Source organism: Chelonia mydas, chromosome 6, assembly GCF_015237465.2.
Source record: "Chelonia mydas isolate rCheMyd1 chromosome 6, rCheMyd1.pri.v2, whole genome shotgun sequence".
NCBI classification, from domain to species: domain Eukaryota; kingdom Metazoa; phylum Chordata; order Testudines; family Cheloniidae; genus Chelonia; species Chelonia mydas.
This window is the reverse complement of record NC_051246.2, coordinates 7570422-7584159: the sequence shown is the minus strand read 5'-3', so window position 1 is coordinate 7584159 and position 13738 is coordinate 7570422. Positions and strand designations below refer to the sequence as shown.

Sequence of the window (13738 nt, the reverse complement as noted above, 5' to 3'; positions counted from 1 at the left end):
GCAGCTGGCCCTGCGTGCTACATCTTATCCTGCCACCAGCTTTGCATCCCCACCCCCATCATTGGTCACTGGACCCCCCACACACCCCACTGGTGGGAGGATGGCTCGCGAGAGGGACCCATTAGTACTGATGCATGTGGGGGAGACTGAAAATATGGGATAGTTTGCCCGTTTTTAAGAAAAAGTCAGGACAGCTTAAATACGGATTGTCCCTTAAAAAACTGGACATCTGGTCACCCTATTATAATTACATTTCACCAAACCAGCAACAAATATAAACTCCTGGATCACTGGACTAGTCTTACCATGGAGTTACAGACAGTCTCCTTAAGCGCTCCAGCCCATCTCACCACGCAGACAAACTGCACTTAGTGATAATGGTCACATAAACCAAAAATCACACCACATCAGGTTCCTCCCAGTTCCAAGAAACCAGTCACTTCCCCCTCATCAATGGTACTCTGGATCTTACACCAAGGACAACACTGGTAGCCAATGCTATAATTAACTAACTATATGTTTATTAGCTGAGAAAAAGAAATGAGTGTTATTGAGAGATTAAAGCAGGTAAATTACATTAACAGGTGAGTCAAAGTTTGTGAATCCCAAAGGCTAACGGGGGTGTAGTAATCTGCCAGTTCAGGGCACCCCAGAATAGCTCTGGGGATCTCCGTCTTACTGTTATTTCCACCCTGTTAGAATCAAAGAGTCCAGAGATAAAGGATCTTCCTTTGAATCAGTACTTATAGCTTCTCCCACACGACAATCAGAGACATGTTCTTACTCACACAATGGCCAATTGCTTTGAATTTAGCACTCTTCATTTGCATTCAATGAGTTATTTAATTACAAGCTTAGACATAATATAACTGCCCACCTTTACATTATAATAAGAATAGATACATGAAAACAATAACAAGTAACATTCCATTCGTTTCATGAAGTTCTAACATCTGAATACACTCTAGATTAACACACACTTTGATCTAGGTCTATTTAATTACCAGGCATGCGTAATGTAAATGTAATGTAATAGTAAAACAACAAGATATAGTTAGGCGAAAACAATACAATTAACATCTCCTTTGATCTCTATTAACACATAAGTGAATTGGCCTGAATATATAGTAATACATTTAACTCCTTTGATAGTCACACACAAGTGAATGGGCCTATGGCTCTGGCCTGGCTTTGTCAGCATCATACCTGCCACCAGGAGTTATATGAGCCCTTCACAGCAGGGTCCCGCATTCTCCCCCCATGCCCTGGGCTGTGTGCATGCCCCTATTCTCCCATCTATACATCCCCATTCCCTCTTCCATCCCTCCTCCATATTATTTTTTTCTGGGGGATGAGTCATTCAGGTGGCCAACATCTTAAACTCCACTGGGATGCCAGCAGCTTCATGTGTCCCCCATTTTCGGTTTACTGATTTCCCCTAAAATCAAAAGGGTTCTGGCCATTGGTGCCCAGGGCACCGCCTGAAATTTTGGAATTGATCAGATGAGGCATTTAAAAGTTATCCCATTACAGACAGAGAGACAGACAAAGAAATGGCACCAAGCGGAGTGTAAGGGCGTTGCATGCCTGGCCAAAAAGTGACATTTCTAGGCTTTTTTTTTATCCCTTGGAGAGGGCAGCATCCACCACTTCCCTTCCTCACCCATCCCAGTGTAAATGGAGAAAATTTTCTCATCAATAGCCAGCAAAGCTCAGTACAGATGCACAGGGGCAGCCTCTTCCCCATGGTGGGAACTGAGGGGGGCTAGACAGAAATGTGGAGGGCTGCGCTATATATCTTGTGGGCACACGTACATATTTATTTGTCTAACAATGCGCACTTAAATGTCTCTTTTATCCATGTTATCTTCAAAAGGAGAATAAAAATATACACAGATCAGTTTTAAACTTTATCTATGGCAGCTACCTGGGGCAACATTTATTCACAGAAAATCAATAGGAAAAAAAATTGTACTCAGGATGCTCCTCTCTCAAAACCTCATCTCACTCTCCTGTAAACCATTTCTCATTTAATTTTCTTTGACAATTCTTGATCATTTATACACAAAATAAATCAACATCAGTCAAACATGGCATTTTACAATTTCATTTTATGAAGCTCCTGGTTGGCCTGAACTGGGGCTTATACAGTATCTGGCTAAAAAGCAAATGAGATCAGGCAAAAATCGTAGGACAGTAAATAGTCAAATTATCGGCATTTATACATCAGTGAAAGTCAGGGCAGTGAAGCTCAGCCTTGGCTGTCACAGCTCACTTAAAGCGATTTTAAAATCATGTTTGGATACAACAGGAATTACTGAAATGTTCATTCACATCTTTATAGACACTTTCATCCAGAAGGATCCATTTGGATCTTACAGACAGAGCTGGGCCAAACCATGCCATGCGAGCAGGGGGGAGGGAAACCCAGGCAGTATTAGGCCAAAATGGCAGTATGTGACCTTCCAGCTGGGACACAGATTTCTTAGCACCACTAACTGCCTTCCCTGGCTTCTCCTCACAGCACCCCCATGCAGAAGGGTAGCAGGCAATCACAGGGCGAATAGCCAACGCACCATGGCTTCTTAGCCTCACTACCCTGGATGAGAGATGTGTGCGGGGCAGTGAGCAGAGCAGAGGGAAAGACCATTCCCAGGGATGGGGTGGGTTTCCCATGGAGCCTCAGTGTCTGTTGGGTTTGTGGGGATTCCCTTTGAAACTTCAGGGTCTTTTGGGGTTGCCGGCTGCATCCCTCCCTTCCCCATTACATTATGCTGCAAACCTCCCTCGTTGGTGTTTCTGAAGTACTTTTCCCCGTCCATGTGTTACCCCAGAGAAGGCGAGCATCAGGGCCAGGCTGTTTGGTGTCAGATTAGCCATAAAAGCACAGGATATTGTTCCTTTAAGTAGCAGAAGTGGATGGTTGGTATTCGGGGGCTCTGGGAGGGAACAGTCATGTGGGAAAGGTTTGCAGCTCACTGGATGGTACCACTGTATCAGCAAAATGCAGTGGTGAGGACAAATTGGGATTTTGGCGATTTGCTCCTTAAGACAGAGGTGCAGAATCTCCACATCTGGGTCTTTCCCTCCTTCTTTAATTTTGCCATACATCGATATGTGATGTGATGTGAAACGTGAAATAGCATTGTTTCTTTATCTGTTTGGAAGCTGCAACCTGTGTCTGATATTAAAAGAGAATCAACATTATATTTAATAGAAATTAACTTCTGTAACTCTCCATTCACAAAAGAGTTTCTCAGCCTGTTTTTGATTTCAATCTAAAGGCTTCCTTTAGGGCCTCCAGTGCCTGTTCTTTGGTTATTTCACCCCAGTCCTCAGGGAGATCGGCAGGGAGAGCATCAAACTCCTTAGCAAACTGGTGATTGAATTCCTTGAAAACAAACTTCCAGTAATCGGAAGCTTTGATACTGAGATCTGGCTGGATAAGCCAGTCTGGAAAAAATTTGCGATAATCTTTATAAGGATGAAACTCCCCTTTTGTCTCCGAACATCTGAATGTGTTATTGGAAGCCACAGAAGAGGAGCATATATCAGAGACAAGTATTCTTGTTTTATTCCACCGATATGCCCCTAATCCTTCAGGTCGGTGCACTGAAGCAAAATGCTCGTCATGCGCAGGAGCTCCTGCTTCACAGGGGACTTTACAGAATGGGCACTGCTTCCCACAGCCAAACACTCGCTTGAAGATTTCATCCTGGGGCTTCACTGCAAGTTTTGGGAGTTTCAACTCAATTTCCAGCTTTTCAAATTTGGATAAAACTTGTTTTTCCAGGTCAGGAATAAACTGCTCTATAAAAGCTGAAAATTGGTCTGCACTTGCTGTGTTTTTAAACAGTATCACTTCTAAGCTATCCCTGGGAATGACTAGATCCTGCTGCAGCTTTTCACACAAGTTGTCTAAAAAGGCAGAGACTGTCTCTGTCTTCTCACCTTTGGAGTATTTCAGAACATCGCTGAGTTTATTAATTATTGGGGAGAAAATCCTTTTCTCCAAATCTCCCAATCTTGCCTTCTCTTTGTAGAGCATTAACAAGTGTCTCTGTATCCAGGTTTTGATAAAATCTACATAATTCCTTGTATATTGCACATAATTGTTAAAGTCATTTTCTTCCAACAGCTGCTTCAGAACAAAGAATTGGAAAACACTCCGGGTGCTGTATTCAACAGACCGTTCACTGCTGAGAACGTCATCCACGATTTCTGTCCCAAGTCTCTTGTTCACGTAGTCCACCAGGGCAGGTCTCAGACACTGATCACAGAAATTCCAGGCCCTGTCCTGACACTCATCCTTCTCTAAGTACAGAGCTTTGAACGTGGAGAGATACTGAGGTTTCAGTTTCCCCAGACGCTGCAGAGGATCATTTTCTTTAATGAATTCTTCATGCATCGTCTGAAATGCACAAGCTGCATCCCCCAAAATGTGAAGCTTCAGGTCAACTGCAAAGCAGGCGGTGGTGTGAAGGTTTTGAACATCAGCCTGCTGAAGCCACTCGTTAATCATCCGCAACAACTCTCTGCAATAAGTTTCATCATAATCTGCTTTGCCATTTACTTTTCCATCAGTGTAACTATTGCACTCTTCTATTAAGGATTTAGCTAAAGCCTCTGTTTTATGGCAGCATTCCTGTGTCAAGAATTCTTTCAGACCTGATATTGAAGGTTTGTAACCTCTGAACACTTTTAAGTCTAAGTATTCCTTTTTCATTTTGAAATTTTGTGTTTCATAAGCACACAAGCTTTTGGCATCCTGTAACATCTTCCAGACTGCACTGCCCCTATCTGCTAGGTCTCTTCTCAGCTGGAACTCCACATCTTCAAATATGTTGCGTCTCTGTAAAGGCTGAGTGATAATTCTGACAATGTTTCTGTCCACATGTTCTCAAATTCCTTCTCCAGTTCATCATTATTTAATTTGCAGTTGCTTTTCCTGCAATGGTTCAGAAGCCCATCCACTTTCTCTTCAATTTTTCTCTTGTACTCTGACAGGACAGAGTCTGTTTTGTGTTGGCCTTTTTTAATATGAATCGCTTCTTGCCACTTGCTGAATGAATAACCTCCAGTTCATTCCTGAGGACTATTGGCACTTCTTCTAAAATCTTCTTTGTACTTTTCTATCAGGTGCAGATTTTGCTGCTCCACTTTCAAAATACTGTTGTAAATGATTCAAAATCTTCTCTGCTTCTTGCCTCAGTTTTTCCTGTGCCTCACTCTTTAGTCTGATTGAAACACTAGTGTCTAGTTTATCCGGTGGCTGATTTTGGATGAAAGTTTCCTTTTCAGATACCCAGAAATGTATCTCCTTCCGGAAACCCCATTCCCACTCTGCATACTTCACAGACAGCTGGTTATAGGCTTTAGAAACAGCCTTGTTGCTGAAGCCTATAAGCTGAAAATGAAGTTCTCATGTTTTACAGCATTCCACAGGCTCCTCACCCATTCAAGAAATTGGGGAATGTCATTGGGAGTTCTCTCTTGTGAACAATCTTTCAGAAATTCAAACAAATATTTCTTTAATTCATAAACCTTTTGACTGTATCCCAAATTCACTGGAGCCATGGGGGGGACTCCGTGCCACAAAGCAGGAATGTACCAATTGTGTTTTTCCAGATCATAATCCATAATATCAGAAAATTTCATCTCCTTGCATTTCTTTTCCATGTTTGCTGCAGCTTTGGTCATTTCATTCAACTGTTCCAGGAGGTGTTTCCTGTCCCTCATGTTTTGTTCATGTGCAGACACGTCACTGACGTTCTGATGCACAAACTGGCAGTTGGTTTTTTTTCCCGATTTTCTCCATTCTGAGAAATGCATGGACCACAATTTGCAGAACATCTTTCATTTCAGTGGCATTCTCCATGGCCATGTTAACAATCGTTATGTCACTCAGTCCAATCACCAGGGTGGCCAGCTCATTGTCATGTTGATAACTGTCCTCCAGCTTGGCCAGTTCGGGGGCTTTCAAGCCTTCTGTGTCTATCACCAGGATGAAATCAGAGCCCAGTTCCTGCTGAAAGTCCTCTGCCACTTTAATGAGTAACATGAAGGCTCCTCGTGTACATCGGCCACAGCTCACTGCAAACTGCAGGCCGAACATGGTGTTGAGGAGGGTGGATTTCCCAGTGCTCTGTACTCCCAGCACCGTCAGAACCAGCATTTTGGACCTTCCCCCCAGCTTGGCATGAAGCTGACTCAGAACATCTGTTACCCACTGCAGTGGGATGTTGGAAACGTCTCCATCAATGATCTCCATGGGAAACCCTTCCAGCATGAGGTCAGCTGCTATGCCTGGGAGATGGGTGAATTGCCTTTGGCTTTCTGCCATTTTACCTTCTTTAACCATTGAGCATTCCGCTTCATAAAACTGCCCCAACTCACGCATGAAATGCTCCACTCCTAAGGAACTGGCAGAGATTAATTTGTCTAACTCTGCAAACATTTTGGGGTCATCTTTTGAGTTTTTGCATTTCTCTTTATATTGATCCCGTAGTTTAGAAAGATTCTCCCTAGCAATGTGATCCAGGCCAAACTTCATCCATTTCAGGAAGTAATGTTTCTCCATGGGAGGTAGTAGTCTTATTCCAGTAATAAATGTAATCAAACCATCAGTAAGGTCATGTTTATTCTGCTGAGCACGTAAATCCATTACTTTCTTTTTCAGCTGAGATTTATAGTTCTCAAGTGGGGTGTCTCCTTGCTTTCTCATTCGGCACAGCTCTTTTTCCACTTCAGCCAAGTTTCTCCATGTCTCCCCTTGGAGTCTCAGCTTTTCCCTCTTGTACTTTGCCACATCTTTTATTTGTGCAGTGATTTCCTTTGCATATCTGTTTGCGGTCTGACATTCCTTGTTATCCTCATCTACCTGGATGCCTAATTCATGTGCTGTCTCAGCCATGGCTTCTATACTCACTCTCTTGGGAGAAGATTTCATTACGGCTGCTATTGCAGACTGCAGAACTTTTACAAATTGTGCCTTATTTGTGGTACCTCCTTTCCACAGCATATGTGACTTGTTCAGTTTCAGCACTGGTACTAACTTTTTCAGGAATTCCAGTGTTTCCTTGGCTTTCCCAGCCTGATTATTGAAGATGAAGTAGTATTTAGTGGCTGATCCCTGCAGAGATGATAACAGCGCATATTCTCTCTCACTGATGCTCTCAGTAACTATGAACACTGCTGAGGAGACCACTGTTAAAAAGCTAAACTGCACCCAATGCGACTCAATATCTCCATGCAGATTTGTAACCGCGACAGGTTCTGGGAAAAGATCTGAATTCCCCATCCCACCAGGGAAATACCAGGAAATCTCAACCAGCCCATCTGCGATTGCCCGTGAGACGTTCCCAGACTCCATGTCCCGGTGGACAAAGAAATCGTGGTGCTGCTGGGAGGGGCTGAGAACCTCATTGAGGAGGTGGGACTTGGAGAAGCTGCAATTCCCAATCCGCACAAAGGAAATGGTTGGCATTGCTGTGAGCACCAGGCTCTCCTCTCTGAACCCTCTGCTCTCTGCCAGGGAGTGGGGCCTCCACTTCCGCACAATGTCCCTCATGGCCCACAGCAGTAGGGTGCACTTGGGGGTGTCGAGGGCGGGTAGCAGCAGAGGGAGGGCAAACTGGCACATGGACATTTTGGACAGGATCTCCTGCTGTAGGAAACTGTCTGAGGAAAGCAGAATGGCACAGAGAACATCAAGGGGGTGCAGGGAATCACTGATGTCTGTGTCACTGAGAAAAGAAAAATCTTCAGGAATATCCAGCTCCTCTTTGTCCATAGTTAGTGTTTGATCAGTGGGTGCCCTCTGCTCAAGGCTTGTGCTTCTTGCCATCCCATTCAGAGCCATGAGCTTCCTGAGGAAATGCCAAGGTAAATCTCCTGTTGTCTGAGGAGGGCAGTTCTTTAGACTTTCTGGTGTGATTTCCAGGACATCTCTCAGCTTTAGTTTCCTGCTTCTGTATTCCTCCATTTCTAACTTTGACTCGATGTACTGAAGGGCTTTTGGTCTCTCTGCAGAAAGGTAATACAACATAAACACTTTGTTAAACTGAAAATATTTTCAGGTAGAACTCTTACTTTGGTATTAGGACCATAATGTGAAGGAATTGCAATTATTAAACAAAAATCATGGAGGTCTGCATGCTCCTTGTAAGTGACAACCACTTAGAGGGGTCGTGTAGCTGGAGTACTGAAGCACCATTTATCTGGTGCAACCTTCACAGGTTGACCCCACTGTCACACTCTGTCATCCTAACTGAAATGCCACACTTATGTAGAGCTACAGAAATTCTTTCAGACAGGTCATGTATTCAACTAGAAATGTGGTTTCGGTTGGCCTAAAATTATTGCAATTTTGATATGAGAGGTTTCAGCCATTCATAAAATGGCCAGAGAAGAAGGAGGAGGTGGTGCTGCTGTTCCCTCCCTCAGTCCTCCCATAACATATAGCCCATTGGATGTGGGAAAGCCAAGTTTGAAATCCTGCTCTGAAACAGGACCAAATTAACTTTTTTGAGTCACCAAAAATTTCAAAATATTTTAGATTTGGTTTGACGCAAACTAAATATTGTTTTTTAATTTTTTTTTTTTTGGAACCACCACCAAACCAAAAAAACAATTATTCATCCAGCTCTGCTCAGTTGCAATGCAGGCAATCCTTCAGGCAATGCATAAATTCTTCCTTCTTTCCACCTCCCTTGTTTACTACTCCACCTGATGGTGTTCTTGTCACCACTTTTCTTCTCAGTACATCACACTAGGGCAGAAAGTGAGGATGAATATGTAGTCAGCTTACTGGCCCACACTAGCAGCATATTCTACCCAGGAGACAGATCCACAAATGTTACAAAGGCTGAATGATGACTAGAAATTGTAGCAACCAGCATGGAACTTAGAGGGAGGGTCACAAGTTGCAGGAGGGAAGAGTATGGAGAAAGCACCAGCAGGTCAGTCTGTGTGCACATGGCTCGAATGCTAAGCTCCAAGTGCTGCAGCTCTGTAAATAGTTGCTTGAACAAAGGGCTGGCTTAGTTTAATAAGACTGGATCCTCACAGAGGAAAAGATTGATGGATGATATTGAAGCAAATTGAGAACAAACAGACAAAGGCGTATAATTTAAATAACACCAATATCTTGAACACTAGAGGTGTAGAGGCATTAGATGACAAAGTCTGTGAGTGCACTGTTCGAACATTATGCCAAGATGACCAGGCTCATATATGGTGATGAGGATAGAGCCATTGCAAAAACATGCAAGATGGAGTATTTAGGAGGAAAGGCGAAGATAATTTAAATATGTGCCTATAGAATTCAGTACCATGGCTTCAGAGAGATCTTTCTCATACATGAGCTAGAAGATGCAATAGAGAAACTTGAACCAAGCAATTCCCCTGGGCTGGACCCCATCTATGACCATGAGCTAAAGCACTTTGGGAAGAAGGCTAGAGCCAGGTTGTTGGACATCAGAAATTACTCAAGGATAAAAAAGGAAGGTACCTAAATTGATGGAAATCAACAGTTACTGTTTCTCTTAAATGCGGCAAGGATCCCTCTTTTCCAGGCAGCTATTGGCTTATATCTTTAACCAGTCTCCTTTGCAATATAATGGAAAGAACAGTACAGTCAAGGCTTCTATGGTGGCTTCTAAAAGAAGGAAAGGTAGAACCTACCCAAATGGCTTATGGGCCTTTGCACTCAATTACAGACTTGCTGGTGGCCTTCTGGCAGCCTCTTATCAATGGCTTCCAGAAAAAGCCACCGCAGTCATCAACAGGAGTCTGTTTTAAACTCAGTGCAACATTTAATGGAGTCTGGCGTAATAGGCAGTGAGATGGGAGTTTGGTAAAATGCACCTCTGGATAAGAGGTTTCCTACCATACAGAAAAAAACCCCACTAAGATTAAGTAATACTCCTTCAAAGACAAGGGCGCCGAGGCCAGGATTTCTTCAGGGCTCAGTATTAAGTCCTGGTGGTTTTTTTTGCTGCTCTCCTCTGGTCTGTCAGACTACCTGAAATGATTTGAATACACCCATGCAGATGATGTTGCACTTCATACCATGGGTCTTGAAAAAGATATATGGAGAATGGATTGAATGAGGACTTAGAAATCGTAACTAGATGGGCAACGCAACATAAATTCAAGCTCAATCCAGCAAAAACAAAGTCCACCTATTTTACCATAATTATAGGAGGTTCAACTACAGTCCAATATTCACACTGGCTGGAGAAGGTATTGTTGTTGAGAAAAATCTGCTATACCTTAGAGTGACATTGACACTGTAGTCATGTTTGGACCACAGGTCAAAAAGTTGGCAGCCAAAGCAAAGAAGAGATTGGCTCTTCTATAATGTATTGCAGGTACCAACTGGGGTTCACATGTTTGAACACTGAAAACAACATGCTGCTCAATATCTCATCCAATACTTGAATAACTCTTACCTGTCTGGTCACATAGTGCTCTCAGTAACCTTGCCAAGATCAATGTTGTGCAGTCATCTGCAATTCACACACTAACTGGAGGTGTAAGATCCACTCCAACAGCAATTTGTAAAAAGAGTTTGATGTTCAACCACTTGAGAATCATAGAGAAGAATAGCTATTTTGGTATGGAAATTATCTCATTCCCTATCTGAATGTCATCACTGTTCAGGTCTGTTCAGAAACTCAAAAACCAAATTAAGGCTGAAAAGATCATCTTGTTTCCAGAAGTGCACAAAGGCTACTGGAGAAACAGAAACACTTGATGATGCTATGAGGGTAGAGTGTGTGAAGCAACATGTACACCCACTAATCCCTCCACATGAATCTATTTACTTTAATAAATATCTCTCCCTTTGGGAACCTTGCTCAAAGGAACACATGGAGTTGGCCACCCTGAAGAAAATTGTAGAAAAGCCCATTGAACAGTATCAGTCACAAGGCAAACAAATTCATGTGTACACTGATGGTTCATCAAATAAATCCTTTAAGAATGGTGGCTGTGGATGAAGAATGTCTTCATCCAGGACCCTAGTGGAGAACATACTCATGGCACCACAAGAAATAAACAGAGCAGAAATAGAGGCCAGCGTTGTGATCTTTGTTGACAGGTGTCGATCCTCAGTTCCTTTAGAAGAAACCAGAATGCTATCATCAATGCAATTCATAAAGAGGTTTGGAGGATCAGAGAGAGGCAATAAATTAACTTTGGAATGGATTCCATCACATGTTGACATATACGGGAGTGAGATAGCTGATAACTGTCCAAAACTGGAAGATCGGAAATTCAGGTGCCGATGACAATGGTTGAGGACATTGACACCCTATCAAGGAAAATATTAGCTGAAATAAAAGATCCTTTTATCCAAAAGATAAAGGGTCCTCTGATACCAAAGCATCTCAGAAAATAACATCCCCACAATCGCGAGAGTGCAGACAGGGTACCCTGCAGGAAGGCTAAACTATAGAGATGGGACCAAGATATATCCAGCCTGGGACCAAGATATATCTAGCCTGCAAGATGTGCGAAGATCAGGCTTTCAAACCTGCCCATGCTTTTGAATGCAATATTGTAAGGAAAGTGATGCTCTTCAGAATTGATTCCTTGGTCAAGCCTTTACAAAAGACCCTGTAAGAGTCACTGAATTCATTCTTGAACTTCCTGGCTTGATATGATTATCACAGGTGACTTGGTATGGGACTTCATGACTTGATATGGAACAAGAAAAGAACAACCTACAGAAATTTGATAGTAGAGGGCTTTTTCATCTAGCAGACAAAGGTATAACAAGATCCAATGGCTGGAAGTTAAAGCTAGATAATTTCCGACTAGAAATAAGGTGCAATTTTTTAAGACAGGGTATTTAACCACTGGATAACTTCCCAAGGGTTGTGATGGATTCTCCATCACTGACTCTTTTTTTTAAATCAAGTTTGGATGTTTTTTCTAAAAGATCTACTCTTGTTCACAAGAACTTTTGGACTTGATAAGAATTAATTTAGGGAAGTGCTATGGCTTGTGTTATGGATGAAGATAGACTAGATGATCACAATGATCTTATCTGGCCTTTAAATCTATGAATCTATATATGCCACAGAAGGATGTTGCCAGCCTTTCAGCTGCAATATTTGTAACGCTACTGTTAAATCCATGGCCAATTTGATTTCATCTGGATTGTGGCACAAACTGCAATTTAACCCCATTAAAACTCATAAGTAGCAATAGCAGACCCAAGAAATGTGACCAAGTGCTGATGCTGTTCAATAAAACCATTCTCAGGCCAGTGTGAAATGCAAGCTGTCGATAAGAAGCCTGTGAACTAAGAGACTCTATTGCCTGGAGTTATTAGTAGTTATCTGTGTAGAGCTACCTTCACCTGTTGGCTCATCGTGCAGCCATGTGGGATTTTACACCAAACCTGATTCAGTTTCCCCCTACACACGATCAATCATTTAAGACACTGCATTTAGCCGTATGGAGTGGAAATCTATCAACTTCATGAAAAAACTCGTACAGATACAGACAGTCATCATCTTCCTTTCCAAATGCAGACAGATGGACATCACACCAAAAGGACTGAAGGTAAAAAATCCATTACAAGCTACATACCACACAGACTATGCTGACAGCTTGTGCCACACGCTCTCAAAGAAACTGCGGAACCACCTGATCAACATCCTCTACAGCAAACAGGGAAAGATTAAGAATGAGCTCTCAAAACTGGATACTCTCATAAAAAACCAACCTTCCACACAAACCTCCTCATGGCTGGACTTTACAAAAACTAGACAAGCCATTTACAACACACACTTTGCTTCTCTACAAAAGAAAAAAGACACTAAATTATCTAAACTACTACGTGCCACAAGAGGCCACAGCAATGGTTCCCTTAACCCAACCAGCAATATTGTCAATCTATCCAACTATACTCTTAGCCCAGCAGAAGAATCTGTCCTCTCTTGGGGCCTCTGCTTCTGCCCCTCCACCCTCACGAACATGATACAGTTCTGCGGTGACCTAGAATCCTATTTTCGATGTCTCCGACTCAAGGAATATTTCCAACACACCTCTGAACAACATACTAATCCACAGAGACCTTCCTACCAACACTACAAAAAGAAGGATTCTAGGTGGACTCCTCCTAAAGGTCGAAACAACAGACTGGACTTCTACATAGAGTGCTTCCGCCGACGTGCATGGGCTGAAATTGTGGAAAAGCAGCATCACTTGCCCCATAACCTCAGCCATGCAGAACACAATGCCATCCACAGCCTCAGAAACAACTCTGACATCATAATCAAAAAGGCTGACAAAGGAGGTGCTGTAGTCATCGTGAATAGTTCAGAATATGAACAAGAGGCTGCCCGGCAGCTCTCTAACACCACTTTCTACAAGCCATTACCCTCTGATCCCACTGAGAGTTACCAAAAGAAACTACAGCATTTGCTCAAGAAACTCCCTGAAAAAGCACAAGAACAAATCCGCACAGACACACCCCTGGAACCCCGACCAGGGGTATTCTATTTGCTACCCAAGATCCATAAACCTGGAAATCCTGGACACCCCATCATCTCAGGCATTGGCATCCTGACAGCAGGATTGTCTGGCTATGTAGACTCCCTCCTCAGGCCCTATGCTACCAGCACTCCCAGCTATCTTCGAGACACCACTGACTTCTTGAGGAAACTACAATCCGTCGGTGATCTTCCTGAAAACACCATCCTGGCCACTATGGATGTAGAAG

At 42.9% G+C, this 13738-nt stretch overlaps 1 protein-coding gene across 1 annotated transcript in view; it reads right to left on the bottom strand.

Moving 5' to 3' along the window:
- Positions 1–2483: 2483 nt before the first annotated feature.
- The window catches only part of LOC102933170 (interferon-induced very large GTPase 1-like), a 214905-nt gene continuing 203650 nt past the window's right edge, over positions 2484–13738 (bottom strand). The window contains 5 exon segments of the mRNA XM_043549292.1: positions 2484–4860; positions 4863–5157; positions 5159–5404; positions 5407–5805; positions 5807–8025. Coding sequence (XP_043405227.1) covers positions 3257–4860; positions 4863–5157; positions 5159–5404; positions 5407–5805; positions 5807–8025 — 4763 coding nt within the window. The 3' untranslated portion in view covers positions 2484–3256.